The sequence below is a fragment of the Drosophila pseudoobscura genome, chromosome 2, assembly GCF_009870125.1.
Source record: "Drosophila pseudoobscura strain MV-25-SWS-2005 chromosome 2, UCI_Dpse_MV25, whole genome shotgun sequence".
Classification (NCBI taxonomy): Eukaryota; Metazoa; Arthropoda; class Insecta; order Diptera; family Drosophilidae; genus Drosophila; species Drosophila pseudoobscura.
In genome coordinates, this window is record NC_046679.1 from 30,883,183 (window position 1) to 30,905,918 (window position 22,736).

The window sequence follows — 22,736 nt, forward strand, 5'->3', positions numbered from 1 at the left end:
GATCATTATTTGCCGACGTATTACAAAATGATAGCGAGGATGGGTGTGCGGACGTTCTACGCTTACTGTTTACGAAGCAGTAAAACTGTTTAGGGTCCTGAGAAAAACGTATCCTGCAACGAGATAGGTAGTTCTTATAGCATTGAGCATTAAGAACTGAAAAGTTTGACCGAGCTATTACATAACGAGAGTGAGAAGTAGGAGAACCCACTTCTTGAAATTTTTTATAAAGTCTTGATTTTAAGTTTTTTAGACTGGATAACTCTTTGGTAAACCAAGGGGGTTTTCCAGATCTAATCGGACAAGAAAGCGGGACACAAGAATCAAAAAATGTGCCAAGAGCATTGTAAAAAATGTTTGTGCCTTTTGTGACATCAGTGCACAAGTACAAAGTGGACCAATCAAAATCCCTAATTAGGTTATTAAGCTTCGCAAACTCGGCTTTACGAAAGCAACGGACACGTTCAGGTAGTCTACTCGACCGATCCAATACAGTTGGTCCTATGTCTACCGACACCTCGAAAGTAGGGTGGTAGGCGTCTTCAGGTATAGTGAGCGGAAGGGCTCGGGTTAACAACACTATGGTCGGATCTGATACAAAGCATAGATCAAGCAATCGACCCAAGGAATTTTTCACATGATTGACTTGAGACAGGGACAGGTCAAGCAAGCCGTCAACAAAGTCATGTCGTGACATGGGCACTAGGATACTAGACTCGTTTACCGAAGACCAAACAGTTCCTGGCAAGTTGAAGTCACCAAGAACTATCATACGATCTTTATCAGATAGCGAGGAAGCAACAGCGGTTAAAGCGGACAAGTGCTGCTCATAAATTGAAATATCCGAAGAAGGTGGGATATACGAGCAAGTAATGAATATAGCGAAAGCGGGAAGAATCAGTTTTACACACAGGAATTCCAGTTCCTGTTGAACTTGGACTGTGAAGTGTTCTAACGTGAAGTAAGAGTCCACTGCAATTAGAACCCCTCCTGCACGTCGAGACGAACGGTCCTTTCTAAAAGTTGTGTACCGACCTGCCAAAACCTCGGAACTAAGAATGTCCGGCTTTAACCAGGTTTCAGTAAACACAATAACGTGGGAAGCAAATGCAACACTATCCCGGAAAAGAATGCTGAGCTTACTACGCAAGCCTCTTACATTCTGATAGGTTACTAAAAGAGAAGTTAGTTTTTTGGAAAGGTTGGAGCAAGACGGGAAGTTGAGGAAGAGGAAGTTGAGGTTGTTGAGGTTGAGGGTGGCACGCTGGAAAGATTTGGAAGCGATATGGGGGGCCTATTCTTCTTCTTAGCCTTAAACTCCTTCACCACCAAATGCTCCGGCCAAAATTTGGTGGAGCAAATGGTGTCAAATTGAGTTGGGGAGATGCTTATCTTAAACGACGCTATCTCCCTGGCATAAGAGAAGTTAAATTTCTCCACCTTTAAACCCACGGCTTTTATTTTGCTTTTAACCCAAATAAACTTCATTTGAGGTAAATGAAGGGCAATATATAGCCTTTTGTGGACTGGGAAGGTCTTTCCATATGTTTTCTGCAAGTTTGGGTCTTGGAAAACCCCTAGAAAATACCCAGAAAAGACATTATATGTATGACTAAGAATATCCAACAAATATCTGCCATCGAAGCAGCATTCAATATTCCCAAAATTATTGAATCCATAAGTAGTTTCGTTAGCCCTTTTTGTACCATTACTTCCCTTCAATTATGGCCTATAAATACCCATAAATAACTTTGTTATCCCTGCTAAAATCCCCGCAACAATCCAGAAATCTGCTCGTAAAATCCCATCTCATAACCATCAAAAATCTATCCCCAGAACAGATACCGTGTCTGTCGTCTTTTCTGTGTATCGCAATTGCAGTTTTAACCTTTTGGAGTGGCCGCAGAGCCGCACTCCTGATGGCCTTTCGCTTTGCTTTTACTTTTACTTTCACTTGTACTTTCTTTTTTCCAACCCCCGCGACAAGGCGGCGTGTCCCCCGTGTCACCTTTTTTGTGGCTGTCGAAGTCGCAGTCGAAGAGAACTCATAATCAGGACACGTGCTGCCGTTCATTGTTTCGTTTCTTTCATTTACTTTACCCCCCCGCCCGCCAGCCTTTCAAATTGTCAAAGTTTTTCCGGTGGGGCGGGGGTGGGTAGTGGGGTGGGGGCCGCCTTCTAACTACTTTCTTTGGAGCTGCTGCTTTTCGTTTCCGCTTTTGGCTTTTATGGGATGCTTTTTATTTAGTCAATGACTTTGACGTCGTCGACAACTTTAATCGAATACAATTTCTGGTGCAGACACCGACCCTGCCCCAGACCCTGCCCCAGAGGTGAGGCATGCCTCTCTGCGGAACGGTTGGAAGGTGTGCGCACGCGTTTCGCTTAATGCCGCGTAAATTGTTTCACAGCCAGGCCCCAAAAACTTTTGCACATTTCTCGCGTTTAGCCGAACATTTACATATTAACCCGTAGACTCCCCTTCCGCCCCTCCCCTCCCCTCCCCTCACCACCCCCCACTAGACCAGCAGAAAAGAGAGCCTGCGAGCCTTTACCCGGGAGAGAGCTTCGCTAGGGTCCAAAAATAGTTTTCAATTAGTGTTGGGGCCGGGAAAACTTTTCTGCTTTGCTCAGCCCAAAAAATTATGCGCATTTTTATTGGTACATACTATTCTGCTTTATCTCTTGGCCAAAAGAAGTTATGGGCCAAATTACAGCCCAGCAGAGAGGGCGGAAGAGGCGGCAGTATCTTTGTATCTTCTGTTGGGCAATATTTGGCCATCTATTTCTTGGACTCCTTTCATGAATCAGTGGCCTATATTTTATGGTTTTAAGGTACACATTTTCTTGGGGTTATAAATCTTAAAAATATTAAGTAAACACAGAAACACACATGTGGCAGTGTGGCAGTACATTTCGCATCTAAATTTGAATTTATCGCCTGCTGCCCAGAGCATTAGTTGAACGCTAGAAAGAATGCCGCAGCCACAAAGGCAGGCAGGAGAGCGGATCCTGGCGAGGCTTAACTGCTCTGGAGCCTTCGGGATGAAATAGGACTAAAAGTTAAATGGAAATCTATGGCTTTGTGGCTTTGCAAGGCCAAAGGGGTTGCTGCAAAACGGCAAAGGAAACCCATAATAATATTATAAGCTGCAGCAGGAGCCCCAGCGGCTGGAGGGGTGAAGAGGGGGGGAAATACGATTATGCATGAAAAAAAAATAAAGGTGAAATATGATGTAAAATGAAAGTCAAATACAAGAGAGGCCAAAGAATGGAATGAATATGTGGACTATCAGAAAGAAAGACAAAACAGGGAGAGATAAAGAAAGTACAGAGAATATTTTCTGCAAGAGAAAAACTCAATACAAAAAATAAAATTTCAGAAAAAAAGCAGAATTTCCAGGAAAAAAAGAAAAGAAAAAAGAGAAAAAAAACAGAATTTCTATAACAGAAAGAAATAGATGAAAAACTAAAAAGAGCTGCAGGGAAAGTAGGATTAAACTATGAAACAAAGGAAAAGTGGTTTGAAAATCCATGTTCAAAAAAGAAAAATAGAACAAAAGAAAAAAAGGAGTAGAAAAACATATGAAAAATATCAAGAACTAAAAAAAATACATACACTGTTACTTTTCCAAGTTCTTAATTTTGTTGTACTTTTCAAATAAAAGAAAAAAAAGTATAAGCTAGAAAAATATACATTAATTGTATTCTCTTTCAAGTTCTTATTCTTTTCCTTTCACATGTTTTTTTTAAATTATTAATTAAAAATTAAAAATTAAATTAAAAATAACTGCAGCAAAGAATTAAGGGAAAATCCATATTTAATAAAAAAAATAGAAAACAAATATTTAAAAAAAACGTGAATTTTGTAAACTAAGCTAGGTTAAGAGTTTTAACTCTTTCAACGTTGCACATAAATAAAAAAGGACCAAAAAAAGATTTATTTTTTTATTTTTTCCAAGTTCTTATTTTTTTTTCTTTCATATTTTTTTTTACATGGTAGTGCGGGGAAAGGAGTTCAGCTCTAAAGCAACAAAGAGCAGAAGGACCTAAACAGGAGCTTTAGAATCAAAGAACGAAAGTGTAGAACAGCAGAAGGACTTGCGAAATCCCAAATAGAATAAGAGTGGTTGAAAGGAAAAAATAAGTTAGAAACCAGAGACAGAAGACCAGGAGTGACAGAATAAAAGCCCGAAAATCGAACAGAAAGAAAGACTGGTGCGGAAAAACGAGCCAGCCAGAGTGAAGCCAGAGAAAATGGAGTTAAGTACAAGGCCAAGACAGGGCCAAGAGAGAGGGAGAGAGAAAGCACTGTTACCTTGTTTCCTATGAAGTTCCTTTTGAAAAGTTCCTTTGACAACTGATTGGTGTGGCAAAATCACTCCAAAAATTTCTAACAAATGTCAGAGACCACCCCACAAGCTACGAAAAAACCCTCCCACACACAATTGCAGCCTTGTTAGACGTCAAACGAAGGAAACGCAACTCCAAGCACAACTGTACTTCCTGTACTTTCGCACTTTGGCAACATCTTAAGAGAAAACACTGAGAGAAATGTATAAATACACAAATATGTATTGTCTATCGGGCAATGAGCAACAGCAACAGAAGAATGTCAATGAGGAAATGCTGCAGTCTTTCGGCTGGAAACAGGGCGTAACTGTATCCCACATCCTACGAGACGGGTGGGTCCTTTGCCTTTTCCTTCTGAAGGAGGCCCACTCTACGCCACTCCTCTTCGGTTTTCTTGGGAGCGCAACCCCAATCACGAGCCTTAACCACAGGATTGACGTTTGGAACTATCAGTAGAGCCGTACTGGGATCCATTGGAGTTGGCGACCCTCGATATCTGCCGCCGTTTGGGCCCACCCAAGATTTCTTGTCCTCTTGCATGGCGATTGTCGCGAGGACCAAACGGGGATGCCATTTCTCCACGTCGTACAGGCGGGCGAAGCGGGACTGCAGCAGAAAGAATGGCTCCCCGGGGTTCTTGTACGTCTTGGGGTACAGCAGCCAGTACTTCCAGCCGGTCTTCGATGCAGTCTTCTTGGTGGCACTCTTTTGGGTTTGTTGCCCTTCGGGCTGTGGGTCGCTCGGTGTCGACTGGTCGTTGGTGAACATTTTTACTCCTAAGTATGCTTGCCTCACCGACTCCCAACACAGACTGAGATTTCGTTCCAAAATTTGTCCTACATTTAATTCCAGGCTTCCCAGATGTGTACCTTTTGCTTTTCTTTCAGTGTGGATTTTTGTGCTTGCTTCCCCGCCGCCACATATGCCCCACATGGCACACACAAAAAGTGATGGAGTTTCTGTAGCCCGCATTTCGAGGCTAAATGTCGAAAACTTTCAGGGGGAAAAAGGAAAACCCTCCCCCCCAAACCCACGATTTGCAGAACAATGAACACTGTTTTTTTGCTTTTTTTTTGATTAGGAAAAACGCCAAGCCCGCGTCAGGTAATCGTCTGCTGCCTGCCACAAAAGGCGGGCTCAAGTGTGGGGGCAGATGTGGGTGTGGGCTGTGGGCTCTCTACTGATGAAAATCAAATAAATAAAAAACTAAACCACAAGATGACGTCGTTGCCATGACGAATGTGAATGTGAATGTGGGTGGCGGATCGGTGTTTTTTTGTTAATTCGATAAATCTATGGCCATCGAAAGCGCGAATGCCAGAGAAAAACGCAAAGGCGAGAGCTCGAGGCTTTCAGTAGCTGAAAGTCGTTCGACTAGAGCGGGGCTAAGACCCAGTGGAAGAGAGATAGAGACAGAGAGAGAGAGCGTGTAACGAGTGTCGCCCACGAGTGTGCTTAAGTGTGTATCTATGTGTGTGTTTGTTATTATTGATGGCTTCACCTTTAACATTGCAGCAGCAGCAGCAGCAGAAGCCCCTCATTAGTGAGCAGATACAGCACACTCTCACCGCGTGAGGCAAGTGGCAAGAGAGATAGAGAGAGAGAGGCACATCACATCGTTATGGACTCACCTACACCGCCAATTGTCATCGAGGATTCAAACGGTTCAGCAATGGATGCCTGTTTCACGGCATTCGACAAGGACGGGTACGTATTCGCGGGGGAACTGGCCACCATTTTTCATTCATAAAATATTCTTTTTTTAAATTATATAATTTCACAAAATTTAACTTTGTTTTTGTGCGCAAAATTATATAATTACCTTTAAATAATTGCCTTAAAAAATAATATCAAATATTCTTTCACGAACCGACCGCAAAGTAAATTATCATTAACAAAATATGCAGGCCAGAAAATGCAAATAAATAATTCCGAAAATGCCGCACAGTTTCAAATAAACATTCGGGAAAATAAACACAAAAATTCCATTCAGAATATTTCGTGTTAAAACCAAATAAATCCCTGAAAATCAAGCAAATTAACGCACGCCACTCGCTCCTCGTTTTAGAGTGTTTTGTGGACCGCAAGAGTAGCAGGAAAAAATCGAGAAAAAAACCTGTAATTTATTTGATTAAAACTCTAAAAGGGAGGCCCAATAACATGGCCAGAGACCGGAATTCATTCGCCTATAAATGGACATGAATTAATTCTAATTGACATTTTAAAATGTTTTACAATCAGCGAATCAATGAATGCCATAAACGGCGGAAATAATAAATAATACCCATGGATTCGCGAGAATATGTGCTAAATAAACGAAAGTTTCAACAGAAAAAAATAATGAAATTAAATGAAAAATGAAAGTTTCTGCAGAAAAAAATATATATATAATAAAAGCAAAAAAATGTAAAGCAATTTAAGTTCCGGAATGCCTAAATAAAATATATACATTTTTATTATTAAAATTCCTACAAAATGATAAAGAAGTAAGCCTTAAGGCAGTATGAATAATTATGTGCTTACTAAAGTTTTTTAATGCGAAAAAATCAAGAAAATGTGAGGAAAATGAAAATAGAGCAAGGGCTTGCTTTTAAATTTATTAAACATTTTTCTTAATGAAAAAATGCCTAAGAAAACAAGAAAAAAGTGTTTAAAAATTAAATAAAATTTCTTACTGAAAAAAATGAGAAAATAATGAACAAGAAAATGTTTGAATGAACTAATGAAAATTTCTTAAATATAAAAAACAGCATAAGAAATGATAAAAAAAATGTTTGAATATTAAAGAAAATTTCATAATTAAAAAAATGCCAAAGCAATGAAGAAGAAAGTGTTTAAAAATAATAGAAAAGAGTCTCAAGTTTGAGATAAAGTATTGCAATGATTAATTTACATAAAATTCCTAGGGAATGATAAATCATGGGTACAGCAATGATAGATTGAACTCTAAAGAAGGGCCCCCAAAATGATACCCAACTTCCACTCAGTCTTTCCTTGAAATAAAAGTCCCGAAAAAACTAATGAATAAATCCCAAAGTTCTCTTCAACTTACACACACCCTACATCCCTCCCTCCGCGCCATTAATTACCCAAAACTTTCTGTTAACCTTTTGAACTCTTATCTAAAATGCCTTTTCCCTCTTCCCTTTGCAGAGATGACCGCCTGAATCTCGCTGAATTTTCGGTAATCTGCCGCGCGCTGTTCCGCAACGACAAGGGACACATCTACGATGTGCCGCCGGAGCGCCTCGAGCAGATATTCGCCGTATTTGATACGAATGCGGACGGGCATATCGATAGGGAGGAGTTTAAATTCTGTTGGAATCAATGGATAAAGACGGTAAGCAGCACACTACCCTTCCCAATCCTCTCTTTTGGTACAGTCTTTATGCCTTTTGCTATCTCATTTCTGGCTGTCATTCCCCTTCTCTTTCCTGGTACATATTGCCCCTCTCGTTTCTGATGGCAGGGCAAGCCATTTCGTTCTTTCGCTCTGTTCCCATCTCTTGTTTGCTGTTCTTCTTCATTCTGTTCTCAGATCTTTCATTCTATCTGCTCCCATCTCCCAACTTCTGTTCCCATCTGCCATCTAAGAGTTTCTGCTTCTACTTTCTGTTCCCACATCATTCCTATAAACTGTTCCCACCTCTATGTTCCTATGTTCTTTCATACGATCTGTTCCTACCTTCTACTTTCTGTTCCCATCTGGCATCTAAGAGTCTCTGATTCTACTTTCTGTTTCCACATCATTTCTCTAAACTGTTCCCACATCTATGTTCTTCCATACGATCTGTTCCCACCTTCTGCTTTCTGCTTTCCCATCTGCCATCTAAGAGTCTCTACTTCTACTTTCTGTTCCCACACCATTCCTTTAAACTGTTCCCACCCGCTGTTCTGCTTATTGCTCTGTTCCCCGAATCTTTTTGTTCTGCTATCTCCTGGCCCATCTCTCTTTTCTCCTGCTCCTCTCACTCGCTGCCCCCTCCCCAACTCCCTTTTTACACTATTTATGAATTCCTGTTGTTGTGGCTAACGTTTTGGGGCTGTGATTATTCAGTGATTCATATCCGGGGACTCGTAAAATCATAAAAAATGTGATAATAAAATATTTGTCAACATGTTTCCCGGTCGAGCCACACAACCACCCAACAGCCCCCCAACCACAAATACACGCACACGGGGACACACACGAACAGCACAAGGCAGAGAGAGGCATAAGGGCTAAAATTTTGCAATCAAAGTGGCCGAGTACTCGGATTGTGTGTGTAATTCAATCCTGATCAGAGGGGGGCATTCGTCGTCTCCCTCCCACCGCTTTTCAGGGGGATTGAGGATGCAAAATGTCGCTTACAGCGAATGTCACACGTCATGGGGGGATTGCTTTCATCATCATTTCCATTTCCATTTCCATGCCCATGCCCATTCCCTTTCCAGCATTTCCATTCCGCATTTCGTGTGTGGCATCCACATCATCATCGTCAGGCGGCTCTGGTGCTGCGACTGCCACTGGCCTGTCACGAAGTAGCAGTGGCAGCCGTGGCTGTGGCAGAGTCAGAGGCAGAGGCAGCAGCGTATGCAAATGTGATAATCTGATGCCCGGGACCGCTGTTGCTGCCACAAATTTCCCTGGCCAGACGCCGCACGTAAAGTGATAAAAATGCGTGACAAATAAAATGCCACAGAGCACTCGCCAAAGAAAAGGAGCGGAACGGAACGAAAGGCAAAAATATGTTTCGAAAGCAGCGAAAAATATCGGATGGGGCCAGGCAGAGACTGCATTCAAGAGAGTTCTATGGATATTAAAAAAAAGCTAAAGCAAAGGAGAGGGCGAAGGGAAATTTTTCAAATAATTTTATTGTAGTCTATGACTTTTCTCCACATCTCCATTTCCCTCTTTCATGCCGTTCATACAACTTTGTTCTGCCACAGTCACTGCCATAAAATTGCGTACGTGATGCCAGCAGGACTTCTTTATTTGTTAGGACTTCGGCTTCAGCATTGGCATCAGGCCTGGCCCAGGACTTGGACAACTTTAAGCTACTTGAAACCGTAGCAAAGTTTTCCATTCCTATTTCCATTTGTCAAGAAATCAAAGTTTATTAAGGCAATGGAAAATGTCTATATTTAGGTTTTTATTTGTGGCAAAAGTTGAGGATTGAAGGACTTAAAATAATTGCCAGATTTTGGGGCACATCTTGGCGTTGCGTACCGAAAAATGATTGATTTCAGTTTGTAAATTTGTAAAAAATACTTGAATATTTCTGTAAAATTCTTAAACTCAAGAAAAATACTTCTTTTGTATTAAAGATATATTATTGGTAGCCAATTTTCATCAAAAATACGAATAGCATTGGAGTTTGAATTTTCACTGAATTTTCTACTGAGAAAAAATACTAAAATATTTTTGGAAATTTATTAAAAATATTTGTTCAATCCAAAAAATGATTGATTATTAAAAAATGATTGATTTCTCTTTCATATATCTTTGGAAAATAACAATATATTTTTGGGAATTAATTAAAAATACAGAAAAAACTTTTTTTCCTATAAATATTAATCGATTTCCCTGTAAAAATATTTATAAATATAATACTTGGAAAAAAAAGATTCCATTAAATTCCTTGAAATCATTTTCCACAGAATACTCGTACATTTCATGGGATAAACCATCACAAAAGCATATATATCCTTATTTATCCCATTTGTAATACAGAGATGTCAACTTTGATGGCCACCTCCTCCTCCGCCCCGCCGCCTGCCCTCTGCATACAAAATTATTACGTATACGCATTGTGTGCCGACCTGCCTGTTGAGCTGATTCGCCCTGGCTCTCTCACGTCTGTCACACGCGACAAATTATTTCGCGAAACGAGAAAAAATAATAATAATAATAATAATGGGTTTTTTCTTGTTTCTTCATACGCGTGCAAATATATTTGATATGGCATTTAGCCCGCCCAGCGTCCGACCCCGCCTTAAATTGTGTAATATTGTATAAAAAATTTATTAACGCATAAAAAAAAACCGACAGCTCGCAGGATGCGAATGAAAATCTTCCCGGCAGCAGATATTGTAATAACGGGCAACACTTAAAAAAATGACAGCCACCCCACAGACCCAAAAGAGTGGCAGTTTTTTGCCCCAAAACAACAACAAAAACAAAAAAGAGAAATGCTGCCTGGCCTGGGCCCCATAAAATTGACTTTTGTTTGTATTTCCGCATGAATTGCATAAATGGTAATTTTGCAGTTTAATGTTTGCGTGGAAACGAGAGGAAAAACAAGCCGCCGAAAAATTTGCATAATAAACAAATCAACCGATAGACGAAGGAGGAGGTGGGGCTTTTTTTGGCGCTTAGAATTATGGCAGAAACGAGAGACACTCAGAAAGACAGAGAGAGAGACAGCCGTATGGCTGTGTGGAAATTAAATAAACGCATAAATAGAACATTAACGCCATAAATCATTTGCATTTGCGGCTCCTCTCTATATATACATATATACATCTCCTGTATCTGTTTTTGTATCTGCATTGCATTTCGATTGAAGTGTGTTCGACGGGAAACGGAAATGGAAATGGCAAAGGCAAATTTATGGAAATAATAATAATAATAACCGAAAGCAAAATGTCCGCCTGCCAGCCCCATGATTTCCGCGCGTGTCCAGAATTTCTGTTTCAATGAATCCCCGAATAAAAAAGGTAAAATCTTGATTTATAAACGGCGAGAGGGGGGGGTCCAGAGCCGCTTGATGTTTTTATTGTGTGTGTGTGTTTGTGCTTAATTTATGTGCTTAAATGTGCAGAAAATGCACAGGGCTACGGTGCCGTCTCAGAGTGCTTCAGTGGTTTTCCATTTTCCAAAGAGAGACAGAGAGGGAGACTGTGTCCTGGGGCGTAAAATGCTGCGGTTTTCAGTGAACGTTTTTTGATGAGGGACCTGCGGCTTGGGGCTTTCTTGGGACTGCCCTTTTCTATAAATAATACCAACATATACCTAAATAATTAATTGACAAAACGGTAAAGGGGGGAGGAGGCAGCAGGCACTTTATTTAATGCGAATCTACTTCTTTTGTTCTGCGACTCAATTGACTCAAAAAAGGACGAATCCCTGCCCCCTTTGCTGCTGTCTCCTGTTGCCTTTTTTTCGTAAATATTTCATTTTGTTTAAACTGCTTTTATTTCGTGTATAATAAATTTATGGCCACCTACACACCTGGGAGTCCCTTTATGTGTGTGTGGCATGCCACATATATCATACCAGGCAGCAGGCAAGGCACATCATCATATAGTTCATTGAACCCCCCGCCCCTTCCTGCCTCCTGGCGGGCTCTCAAAAATCCAGCAGCAAGAGCCTTAAGTGTCTTACAATGTCTACCGTTAATCTTGCCACAGATATATGTGGCACACACACACATACACACATATATATGCTTCTTTATAATGTCTTCATTTCATAAGGCATTTTTTTGTTCCTTCTCTTTGCTTTGTTACGCACCAACACCGCGATAGGAATGGCAGGAGGGGGCAGTGGAGGGGGCACGGCAGCCAAAAAAGTCTTCGCCCATGCAACTTCTCTGCTCAGCAAGCGGAAAATAATATCTTGCTATAAATTTCGCTTAGTTTTTCCTCCTCCTGTGAGCTTAATTTTCCACTGACCCATCTCTGGGCTCTCTGGGCTCTCTGGCCTCTCCGGCTTTTCCCCAAACGGGACCCAGCACTGCCTCACCTCTCGACTGTCGACTGATGAAAGTTTAACGACCAAAGTTGACACGCTGCGGCGATTATTTAGAAAGTTAATGACTTATAACATACCTCGCTAGCAGCAAAAAAAAAGTCACCGGAAATGAACAGAAAGTAGAGGAAGCGCCCGAAAACGAGTGCGAGAAAAATGAGCGAGAGGGAGATGGAGAGGTGGCTCTGGATAAGCAGAGAAGGGGGACAGGAGAAGGGGCAAAGAAAGCCTCGGGAGGGAGACAGACGTAGGAACAGTGGAGCAGCCTCTGGCGGAAGAGAAGGTGAGCCAGCAGCCAAAGAGGTGTAGGAGGTAGAGGTGGGTAGCCCTAGAACGAGAGGAGTTTGGGCACGAAAGATTCATTGATTTACTGACCAACCATTTCTGAGAGTTGGTTTTAGGTTGATTGGACGTTTATTGAAAAATGAGTCGCCATTTCTTAGGCTCCCTCTCTATCTCTCTCTCTCTCTCTCTCTCTCTAGAGAAAAATGTTAGGTTAACTATGGTTCCAGCCACCACCGAATCCCCTCCAAATGTCAAATGTAAATTGACCAAAAATTCTATTCGCCTCTACAGCCATTTATTATGCGGCAAAATTTCGCTGCTTCTGACAGACATTTTTCACTGGCCAAAAGTGCGGACAGGCACAATTTTCATTGAAGGAAAGAGAAATGCCAAAGATTAATATTAGGGAATTTTTAAACCATTTTTCGCCATATATTATGGGGATAATGGGTGGAAGTAGTGGGGCGATTTGGTTAATTTTTGGTATTTGGGCAGATAATGATTGTATTTATGGTTTTGGGAAAAATCAGAGGTAAATCTTTGGAGAGGGGGATACTAGGCATATATTTTGTGATTCCTGACCATAAAAACTATCCGATTATAATGATTTTCGGTATTTAGGTAGATAATGATTGTATTTATGGTTTTGGAAAAAATCAGAGAAGGGGGGAAGTGGGATAGAACATATATCTTTTGTAATTACGGACTATAAAAACTAACCGATTATGATGATTTTCGGTATTTAGGTAGTTAATGATTATAGTTATATGTTTATAAAAAATCAGAGCTCTCTAAATGTGGGACTTAATAAAAATTTAAGAGAGAATTTCGAAATCGAATTTAACGTGGAAAAGAATTTTCTGGCTAAAAAATGTATTAGAGCCCGAGCCCATGCCCCCTTAACAAATATGTGTGTCTTTGGCTCTTCTTGAATCCAGAATCCATGGGGTTTTTACTGATAAAAGAAGATTACCTCATGGATTCAAAGCTCGATGGGCTCCAAAACACTGTCTAGACCATAGATCCCCGCGCATACTCTATGCACGCACAAATCCCACTCCTAGACCACCTGCAACAGCCAGAGTATTCCCAAAACAAAGTTGAATGAGTCTCAGAACAGATCCAAGCAGATCCCAAGTACTGTCAGAGACAGATACGGATACAGATACACAGATACTCAGAGGAGCACGAGTACGAGTACTGCCTCCTGCAGCCGTCAGAAGTATGCCAAAGAACCTTTTGAAACTTTCGACTTAACAGAAATCAACTCAACAGCAAAACAATTTCCATATTGCCCATAAGTTCTGCCTACCCCCTACCTCCCTCCTGCCGCCGATAAGTTTTCGTTGGCAAGTTTTCCTCCATGCTTATTTATAGTTGGGTTTTCATTTCTTTTAGCGGCTGTTCTGCAATTTCCACCTTTCGAAAGGGTCTACAATCGAGTGGAGTGGAGAGAGGAGTGGAGAGTGGAGTGGAGTCGCATCGAGTCTGTGTTCTGGCAGCCGCATAAATTGTATAAAGTAATTTTCCAGGCAACTGTCAGGGCCAGGACACAGAACACCAGAACACTGCCTGAACCCCTGCACCCCTTCCATGCATCCCACAAATCCACAAAACTGTCAGGACGATGAGGAGTGTCTGTATCTGTGTCTGTGTCTGTGTCTCTGTGTGTGTGCGAGCCTATCCATGGGATTGGGGTGTCTGCTCTGCTCTGCTGTCTGCTGCCACCAACTTATGCAACAATTTCAGAACGGAAATTGCTTTAGCACCTGCCCCACATGTCTCCTCCTGCCACTGGCACACCCACTGCCACACGTGTGGGTGTGTCTCGGTGTCTCGGAACGGGTCTCGGAGCCACGTTTGCCTTTTTGGCACATACTTCAATACGAAGCTGAATTTCATTTCGATTCGTCGTGGGATCGGACGCGTCGTCACTTGGCAACTTTTTTGGCATACGCCGAGCACTTTGACAGTTTGTCTGCCTCGCCGGACGGCATGGCTGGTGGCTGGTGGGGCACACATACACACACGTCGTTGGATTTTTCGGTGGAAATTTATTTGCCAAAAACGAAAGACGGGAAAAACTTATTTCCTTTGGCTTCATCTTCGGCCTGGCATTGGCCTGGCCTTTGTTTTTCGGGTTGAAAGTGTAATTTGAATTTAAGATTTCTTTGCGGTTACCCCAGAAAGGTGCCGTGCCAGTGCCAGAACCTTTCTCTATCCTTTCTCTATCGCAGAGCAAAGCCACGAACAAAAATTGTGGTCGTTGCGGCTGCCACCAAAAAACATGCAAATATATACTCCCCTCCACTCCTGCCTCCTGCCTCTTGCCGCCTGCTTTTCAATAATTAATTTAAGTGTAACACATTTTCTTGGAAATTTTCGGGGCTTTCCTCTGCCCCTCTGACAGTCGGAAAACTTGATTTTGTTGAGCACTTTCATCAAAGATTCATAGTTTCAACTTTAAATTAAGATGTTGATCTTAAGAGGTGGAGCAAACAAAGGCCCAGAGGTCAAGCAATGGAAAAGGAGATGGAGGCTGAGACGAAGGCGCGTGTTAATTTGCCAAAGTTTTCCCCTGAACAACGATGATGGTAAATGATGGAAGCCGGCTGTGGGATGAGCTGAAGATGGAACCCATCATCCAGAAGGTCTGTAGCTCTGTAGCTCTGTAGCTCTGGGGTACCATCACAGCATCTGCTGCAGATGCTTCATAATTGGATGGACCCAAAGAAACCCCACCCCAGTCCCCAGCCCCCAGCCCCCTGATTTCTTGAGGTAAAAGCCAGGCAACTTGATGTGCAAATTGCGGCCAAGTATGCCCCTCCCGTGCTCTGGCATTTTGTGGCTTTTCTTATATGTTTGCCCCAAGTTCTAAACTCCAAACCCCTCCCTCTGCCACTCTTGGCTGTTAATTGTGGAGGAGAGGAATTGCGAAGTGCGAGTGGATTGCACTTTGCATAAGATAGTTTTGATTTTGATTTTGATTTGTGGACGGATTGCCTCGGGGTCCCTGAATATTGGTTAGACTTCAACAACAGTCTGAAGTTTGAGTTTTCGAGTTTGAGCAAAGGATTTTCAATGGAGTGGCGTTCAGAGTTTGAAGAGAGAAAGAGAGCCTGATTAGAGGTTGATTATTGCCACAAAATATTCTATAGCCAGAAGTTTTGACAGCTTTCAGTAGATGTCAGTCGATGTTGCCTCCGGTAAGAGTTTTCCTTTCACTGAGGCTATCACTATCGGAATTTCGACATTGAAATTGGTCTCAATACCTCTAATATCAATAAATCAAGCGAACTATTCCAAAGATCTTATTAGTTGTATGGTTTATATCGATAAATCGGTAAATGTATCAATATTTTCATCGATAATCCCTGAATCGTATTTATTGACACTGTAAAATCTACCCGTGCTGCAACTAAAATCGATATTTATCGAAATTAAGCTAATTTGTTATCGATATTCTGGCATTCTATCGATTAAATGTAAATATATCGATATATTTATCAATTATCCCTAAATTATTCCATCTGTATTGTGTGGATTCTACCTAACATCGATAATCATCGATTATTGAAAATTTATATTTATTATCGATAATATGGCTGTTATCGATTAAATATAACTTAATCGATATATTAATCCTTAATCGACATTGTAAAACGTTACCGCGCTGCACTTAAAATTGATAATTATCGAAATAAAATGTATTTGTTATCGATATTCTGGCATACTATTGATGAAACGATAACGACATATTTATTAATAGTCCCTTAATAATCGATATTTATCGAAATTAAATGTTATTATCGATTTTTTGGAATGTTATCGATAAATGCACAATAATTATGCATAGTATCTGAAGGTATCGTTCTTTGCCATAAATAAATCAAATGGTCATCGACGTTATCGTCTTTTTCGTATTTATCGAGTTAAATATTCAAACTATCTTTATATACAGATATCCTTTCAAATTCTATCCATTCTATCGATAAAAATGATAATGGTGATATTTAATATGTATAATATCAATATTTGATCAAAAATGGAAGCCATAAATGGTATTAGAGACCGCAAACACGTGCCAAGCTCAACAAACGCGGCCTTCAAGTGTTCTCATACTAAATCCCATATATCACAGTCAGAGCTTTCCCTTAGCTATCATCATATTAGCCCTGTGAGAGAGCGAAAGAGAGAGAGAGAGAGGGATCCCTAAGTGCATCCTTCCACATGCCACATACCTGCACTTCATCTCCATTTCTCTTCCTATTCTGGCTGTATCTTCCCTCTAATTTCTCCTCTTGTGACTCTGTCTATCCACTATCCTAAGCATTTAATCTTCTGTAGGATTCCCTGAACCCAAATTACCCAACACTTCCTTTCACTTACTCCGCCGTAGAGATGTTCAGATTTCATCCACACACAAACACACACTGGCTGGCTGGCTGGCTGTCTGGCTGTCTGGCTGGCTGGTGGGAAACTTTGGCTAAATTGATACATTAACTACCTTGATCCGGCTATTATCTTGGCTGCACTATCCTCTATCCACTATACTGGCATCCTGCATCCTGCGTCGCCGTTGCCTGCCTGGAAAACTATTCTCAAAATGTTGAGAATGTTCGCTATGTAAATGTAAATCACTTCCTTCGGGCGGGGTCTCGTTCTCGCCGCACGCCGGCATCCTAAAGCGGTTGCATGCATCCCTCCCAAAGGCAACTGTGCGACTGGTGATAAATCATCAACTGCTTAAGCGGGTGTCTGCCCCTGCCACAGGCTGTTGTTGCTCCTGTTGTTGTTCCTGCTGTTCCTGCTGCTCCTACGGCTCCTGCTGCTGCGTGGAGGTGCACTCCTCCTGTGCCTGTGCACCGCTTTAAGGCATTTAGTTGGATGACACATTTTAAATGCCCGCCAGACGAAACAACACAAATCAAAGGGAGGCAACACAGGCAGCAGCAGGAGCTACGCCTCCAGGAGCCAGGATCTACAGCCAGCTCTCCCTCCCTCTCTCTGTGCTGCTGTGTTTTTGCGCCCATAGATCATAATCATTCATAATCAGCGTGCACATAAATAACAAATTAAAAGCGCTTCACTAATTTTAAATATGCTCGAACATAATCAGCTTACTGTGAGCCACAGACGCCACACAGCCAGTCAGCCAGTCAGCCAGCCAGCTCCGGCCCCCATCGAGTGGGGCGTCTGAGGCCTCTCGTGTGGTTCTGCCACTGGCAGTCGCTGCTACTCGTGCTACTACTGCTGATGATGCTTCTCTCCTGCTCTCCTGCTGCTGCTGCCAGTCAAAAGATAGCAATGACAACCTAACGAGCTGCCGCTCCTCGTGTGTCTCTCGCGTGTCTCGCGTGTGTCTGTCTGTTGTGGCTGCTGTATCTTTTGCGTGTTTCTGAGATAGAAATTTAGATGCTCTACGCAGGAAAGTATACGCTAGATATTGAGAGGGGTTGGACAGCTGTAATTGAAGGATAAATGTATTTTTTGGGAGCGAGGGGCACTGCTGCATGACGCGTGACATCATTAGGGAGAGCATTTTGTGATATTTTAGCCGCTGAAGGTCTGCTTTCCAAAGTCCTTTATCATCTCCAAAAAAGATAGATATAATCTATCTATCCAAACAAAGTTTTCACTATTCAATCTTATAACTTATAGAAAAGAGGCGATAAAAGACGATCGTCCCTTAAAATTTTACAAGTACCATACGATTTCCCATATCTATCTTCAATCTAACTGTAGAAACAGCTTTTATCCATCTCTTTCTACTATTTATTTACTCTTCTGTGGGTTAGTTTCTTTAACCACAAAACCTTTCATAAATTCCCCTCTAAATCTCTTCCGTTTCCCCCCCCCCAAGAAGCGCATCCCCCATTCGTTCTGCTAGTCCTAGAACCTTTTTAGAACTTTCGTTTTTCTCATTTTCTTCGTTTTTTGACTGGCTTTTACTTCATTTAAAACGCATTTATAACGCAGGGCGGCGTTGGCGAAAAAAGGAAGAAGAAAAACTCATCAGCAGACACACAGTCGTACAGCCTCTAATACACACACTAATGCAGTGCCCTGCCACCCCCTCCCGCCACCACCTCCCCCACCATATATGTATACAAATTTTCTTTTTAGCTTTTCATGTTTTGTGGGGGATACTCCGTCGTACTTTTGGGGTATGCCCCCGTGCCACCATGCCCCCATGGATGTCCCTTCGCTGGGTCTTCATATACAATTTTTCTTACAATTTTCTTTCATTTTGTTTTGTTGCTTTTCTTTCTTTTTTTTTTTTTTGGTGGCTAACCTTTCTCCCTCTCTCACCCCCTCTCTCGGCTGTCTCCCTTTCTCACTCTCTCTCTCTCTACATTTTCTTTCATTTTTCTGGCAGATTGTGCGACCGGTGAACGCGTTCCTCATTGTTGATGTACAAAATGATTTTATAAGTGGTTCCTTGGATATAAGTAATTGCAGCGCACAGCAGCAAGGACATGAGGTGAGTGGAGTTCCAGGAGTGCGGGAGTGGGGGGAGTGGGGGGAGTGCGGGAGTCCTGGCAGCGACGTGGCCAGCCGCTCTGGCTTATCCTTGGGGCTTTCCAGGTGCGGGAATACGAAAAAAAGCGAAGAAAAAACGAAAAATGAAGGATCCAGGGCACCAGATGAGAGCCAAAGTCATTGCCGCAGCAGCCCCAGAGCTGATGGAAAGGATAAGGGATATGGCAAGGAGAGCCTCTGCATGTCAGACCTCAATACCAGATATTGCGGCCAGGGAGGAGGAGGAGGAGGGGGAGGAGGATACGAGGATGGGCCAGGCTCCTCCTCGAGTGCACGGCAAAAGCGGAAGCGGATATGCTTTACTTAAGTCGCATCCGCGACTGCGACACACGCCGGATGTCGTCGTCTTCTTCCCATCTGGCAACTGACATTGCCCCGCCCACCAACTCGTGCCACTCTCTCTCTCTCTCTCTCTCTCTTTGGGGCACATGAAAATTTGTCAAAATTAATAACACGCACTTCCGTCTCGTTGTCGCTTTATGGACTCCCGCTCTCAAGTCTCGAGTCTCGAGTCGAGTCGAGTCGTGACTTTGTTGCCGTCTTGAAGATAATCCAATGACCGCTTTTCCACACCGCTTTTCCGCCCCCTCTCCGTGTAGATACTGGAGCCCATTAACAAACTCTTGGATACGGTGGACTTTGATGCCGTTTTCTATTCATTGGACTGGCATCCCAGCGATCATGTTTCATTTATTGATAATGTCAAAATGCGGGCCATGGACGAGTCCTCGGCGGTAAGCATTTTGGAAGATTGAAATTCGAAAGGAAGTGCCTGTCATGTCGTGTTTTTTTAGCTCGATGCCGATTCCGCCCAGGTTTTCGATACGGTCATCTTTGCCGGTCCGCCGCCCATGAAGCAACGCCTCTGGCCACGCCACTGCGTCCAGGACTCGTGGGGCGCCGAGCTGCACAAGGACCTCAAGGTGGTCGATCACGGCATCAAGGTGTACAAGGGCACCAACCCGGAGGTGGACTCGTACTCTGTTTTCTGGGACAACAAGAAGCTGTCGGACACCACGCTGAATGCCCAGCTAAAGATGAAGGGCGCCACCGACATCTATGTGTGCGGCCTCGCCTACGACGTGTGCGTGGGCGCCACCGCTGTGGACGCTCTCTCGGCGGGCTATCGCACCATATTGATAGACGATTGCTGTCGGGGCACCGATTTCCATGACATCGAGCACACCAAGGAGAAGGTCGTCACCAGCGATGGGGTCATTGTGCACACAGCTGATGTAAGTAATGAAAAGGAGGGAAATGGGTGGAGTTTTCATTATTATTTGGGGGTGGAATCTATGTTGTGGGGTCTACAATTCTAGAGATAGAGCTTTGATATTTGCTAGCATCAATATTCGGCTAATAATCTACCTAAATATTGATTTTCCTTATGATTGAATCATTTTTTCTAAATATATATAGCTCTAAAAACTGGTAGAATCGTTGTTCTGGTAATAAACCACCTAAATACCCATTTCCATTACGATTGGTTAAACTTTTTTAAAAGGAAACCATACCATAAAAAAGTTGTGGCGCCTAGAATTTGAAAGATATAACTCTATAACTTTGTGAAATCATTGATCTGGTAATAATCTACCAAAATACCCATTTTCATTATGATTGGATATTTTTTTCTAAAAAAAACCATGACATGAAAAAGTTGTGGCTTCCAATATGAAAGATATAGCTCTATAATTAGGTAGAATCATTCTTCTGGTAATAATCCACTTACACGCCCATTTTCATTAGGGTCAGATACTTTTTTCTTAAAAAAAAATAAAACATAAAAAAGTTGTGGCGCATAGAGTTTTAAAGGTACAGCTCTATCATTTTGTAGCATTCATTTTAGTGTAATATTCTACCTAAATACCCATTTTCACTAGGATTGGATCACCATTTCTATAAAAAATAGATCTAGAACACTGTAAAGAAATTCTTATGGCATCTAGAATTTCGATGATATAATTGTGTAATTTGGTAGCATAAATATTATACCAATAATCCATCAAAATAAACATTTTCATCAAGTTCAAGTCGGACAGTTCCCAGATATAGCAGAAATACATAAGCCCCAAAACTATAATTGCTAATCCCCTATAATCCCCTAAAAACCGCTAACCCTTTCCTTTATTTGCCCCATTTTTTCCCACAGGTCAAGGCCATGGCTGAGGGTCGTGATCGTCGTCCCGAATTGGGCTACAAGCTGGCCATGGAGCTGAAAAGTCCCGATTCGGTGCTGTCGCAACGCAATGGCTTCAGACCCACTTACTAAACCCTTGGTTGGAGGTTAAGGAATTGAGCAACACGCTTATGGCTTATGGCTTAAAAGACAACAAAAGTTTAAATGGCTTTCAATGTAGTTTAAAGTTTAGAGCGTTTCCGTATAGAATCTAGAATGTAGAAGAAAAAACAAAAGAAAACACCTATGAAGTGCCTTAATGGTGGGTGGGAATCGGGAAAACCCCTTTCGGAGACAAAAACAACTTCGGACAAATACCAGGAAATTCAAATAAATTGAATAACAAATTATAATAAAGCTTAAGTACGAGTATTATCCATGGAACAGTCTCTCTCTCTGGGGATCTGTAAATCCAAAGGCACCTTCTAATACAATACTAAATACCACAAAAAATACCACATAAATGTTGTGCCTGCTGCTGCACTTGTTTCAAATTAAATAACAAAATACTTATATTATATTTAATTTATATTTTGGGAAAAGAAAAGACATAATTTGGTTTGGAAATATAGAAAGTACTTAAAGAAGAGAAAGGAATGGAATGGAAATAAATCAATGATAAAAAAATGAAGGAAAAGTGAAGATTTATTAAGAGAAAGATGGCGGTAAAGATTTGCAGGATAAAAATTAATTTACGCGTCATGCAGCAGCGCTTTTCGGTTGGTTTTTTTGGTGTGAAGGCTTCTGCTTGCTTGATGGTTAATTTTTAACCAAAAGTCATTGCAAATAAAAGAGAAACCCTAAGATAATTCAATAGATAGCTTACGCACTCCTTAGAAAAATGGGCTCATGCTTTTAACCGCCCTACGCCCCCAAGGGCGCACCTTCTGGGAGTATCAAGAACTTTTGCTCAGGCCCTGCGATATATTTTCGTTGAAGCTTAAAGTTTTTGTTTATGGAGAGCTTGTTCTTCTATTTTTTGGCTGCAGCAGCGCAGGGGTTATACATATTTGTTTAACAAAATGATTCTAATGTTGCCTTTAAGGCTTTAAGCCCCCCCCGCCCCCTCCCCCCGTGCAAAGTACACGATGAAGAGATCTCAAGTGCAACACCCAACAGACAGACAGACAAACATGCGGCATGCTGCACCTTCCACTGTTCATCCTGTGTGACTCTCCACTCCCTTGACGCTCTTTCTTCCTTCCCCCTCTCCGCCTGCTCCTTCTCGCAGCTCCACAAACCACAAACAAGCAGCTTAGCGCCCAAGTACAAGCTACAAGTCAAGCAGTCGCCAGCAGACAGCCAGCCAGAGAGCCAGCCAGCATCCAGCATTTCAGCAGCTGAGGCTGAGGCTCCCAGAGCTTCATCTGCATGCAACACACACACACACACACATGAAAGGATATACCCAAGCCTCTGTGTGTGTGTGTGTGTGTGCAAATGCAGTTTCAGGTCATGGACAAAATGGCGACGCCTACGCAGCGGCAGCGGCAGCGGCAGAAGCGGCAGAAGAAAAATATGCGAGAAATGTGCTGTTGAGAGATGGAAAAACGCGAACGAAGCGCTTCCACACACGAATATCGTGCCACACATGGCACATGCTACCATGTCCAGGCCTTTTTGGCAAATGGCCAGCACACCCCAGCG

At 42.1% G+C, this 22,736-nt stretch overlaps 1 protein-coding gene across 2 annotated transcripts in view; it reads left to right on the plus strand.

The window, feature by feature from the left end:
* Naam (Nicotinamide amidase) overlaps positions 1-21,330 on the plus strand; it is a 39,405-nt gene extending 18,075 nt beyond the window's left edge. Inside the window, exons 1-7 of one of the 2 annotated variants that reach the window (XM_033380888.1) lie at positions 5,761-5,812; positions 5,875-6,060; positions 7,507-7,693; positions 18,750-18,854; positions 19,513-19,647; positions 19,708-20,148; positions 21,063-21,330. In XM_033380888.1, the coding sequence (XP_033236779.1) occupies positions 5,975-6,060; positions 7,507-7,693; positions 18,750-18,854; positions 19,513-19,647; positions 19,708-20,148; positions 21,063-21,182 (1,074 nt within the window). In that variant the 5' untranslated portion in view covers positions 5,761-5,812; positions 5,875-5,974 and the 3' untranslated portion in view covers positions 21,183-21,330. Of the gene's footprint in view, positions 1-5,760; positions 5,813-5,874; positions 6,061-7,506; positions 7,694-18,749; positions 18,855-19,512; positions 19,648-19,707; positions 20,149-21,062 lie in introns of those variants that run through there. The other variant, XM_033380887.1, reaches the window with a different exon arrangement.
* The last annotated feature ends 1,406 nt before the right edge of the window (positions 21,331-22,736 follow it).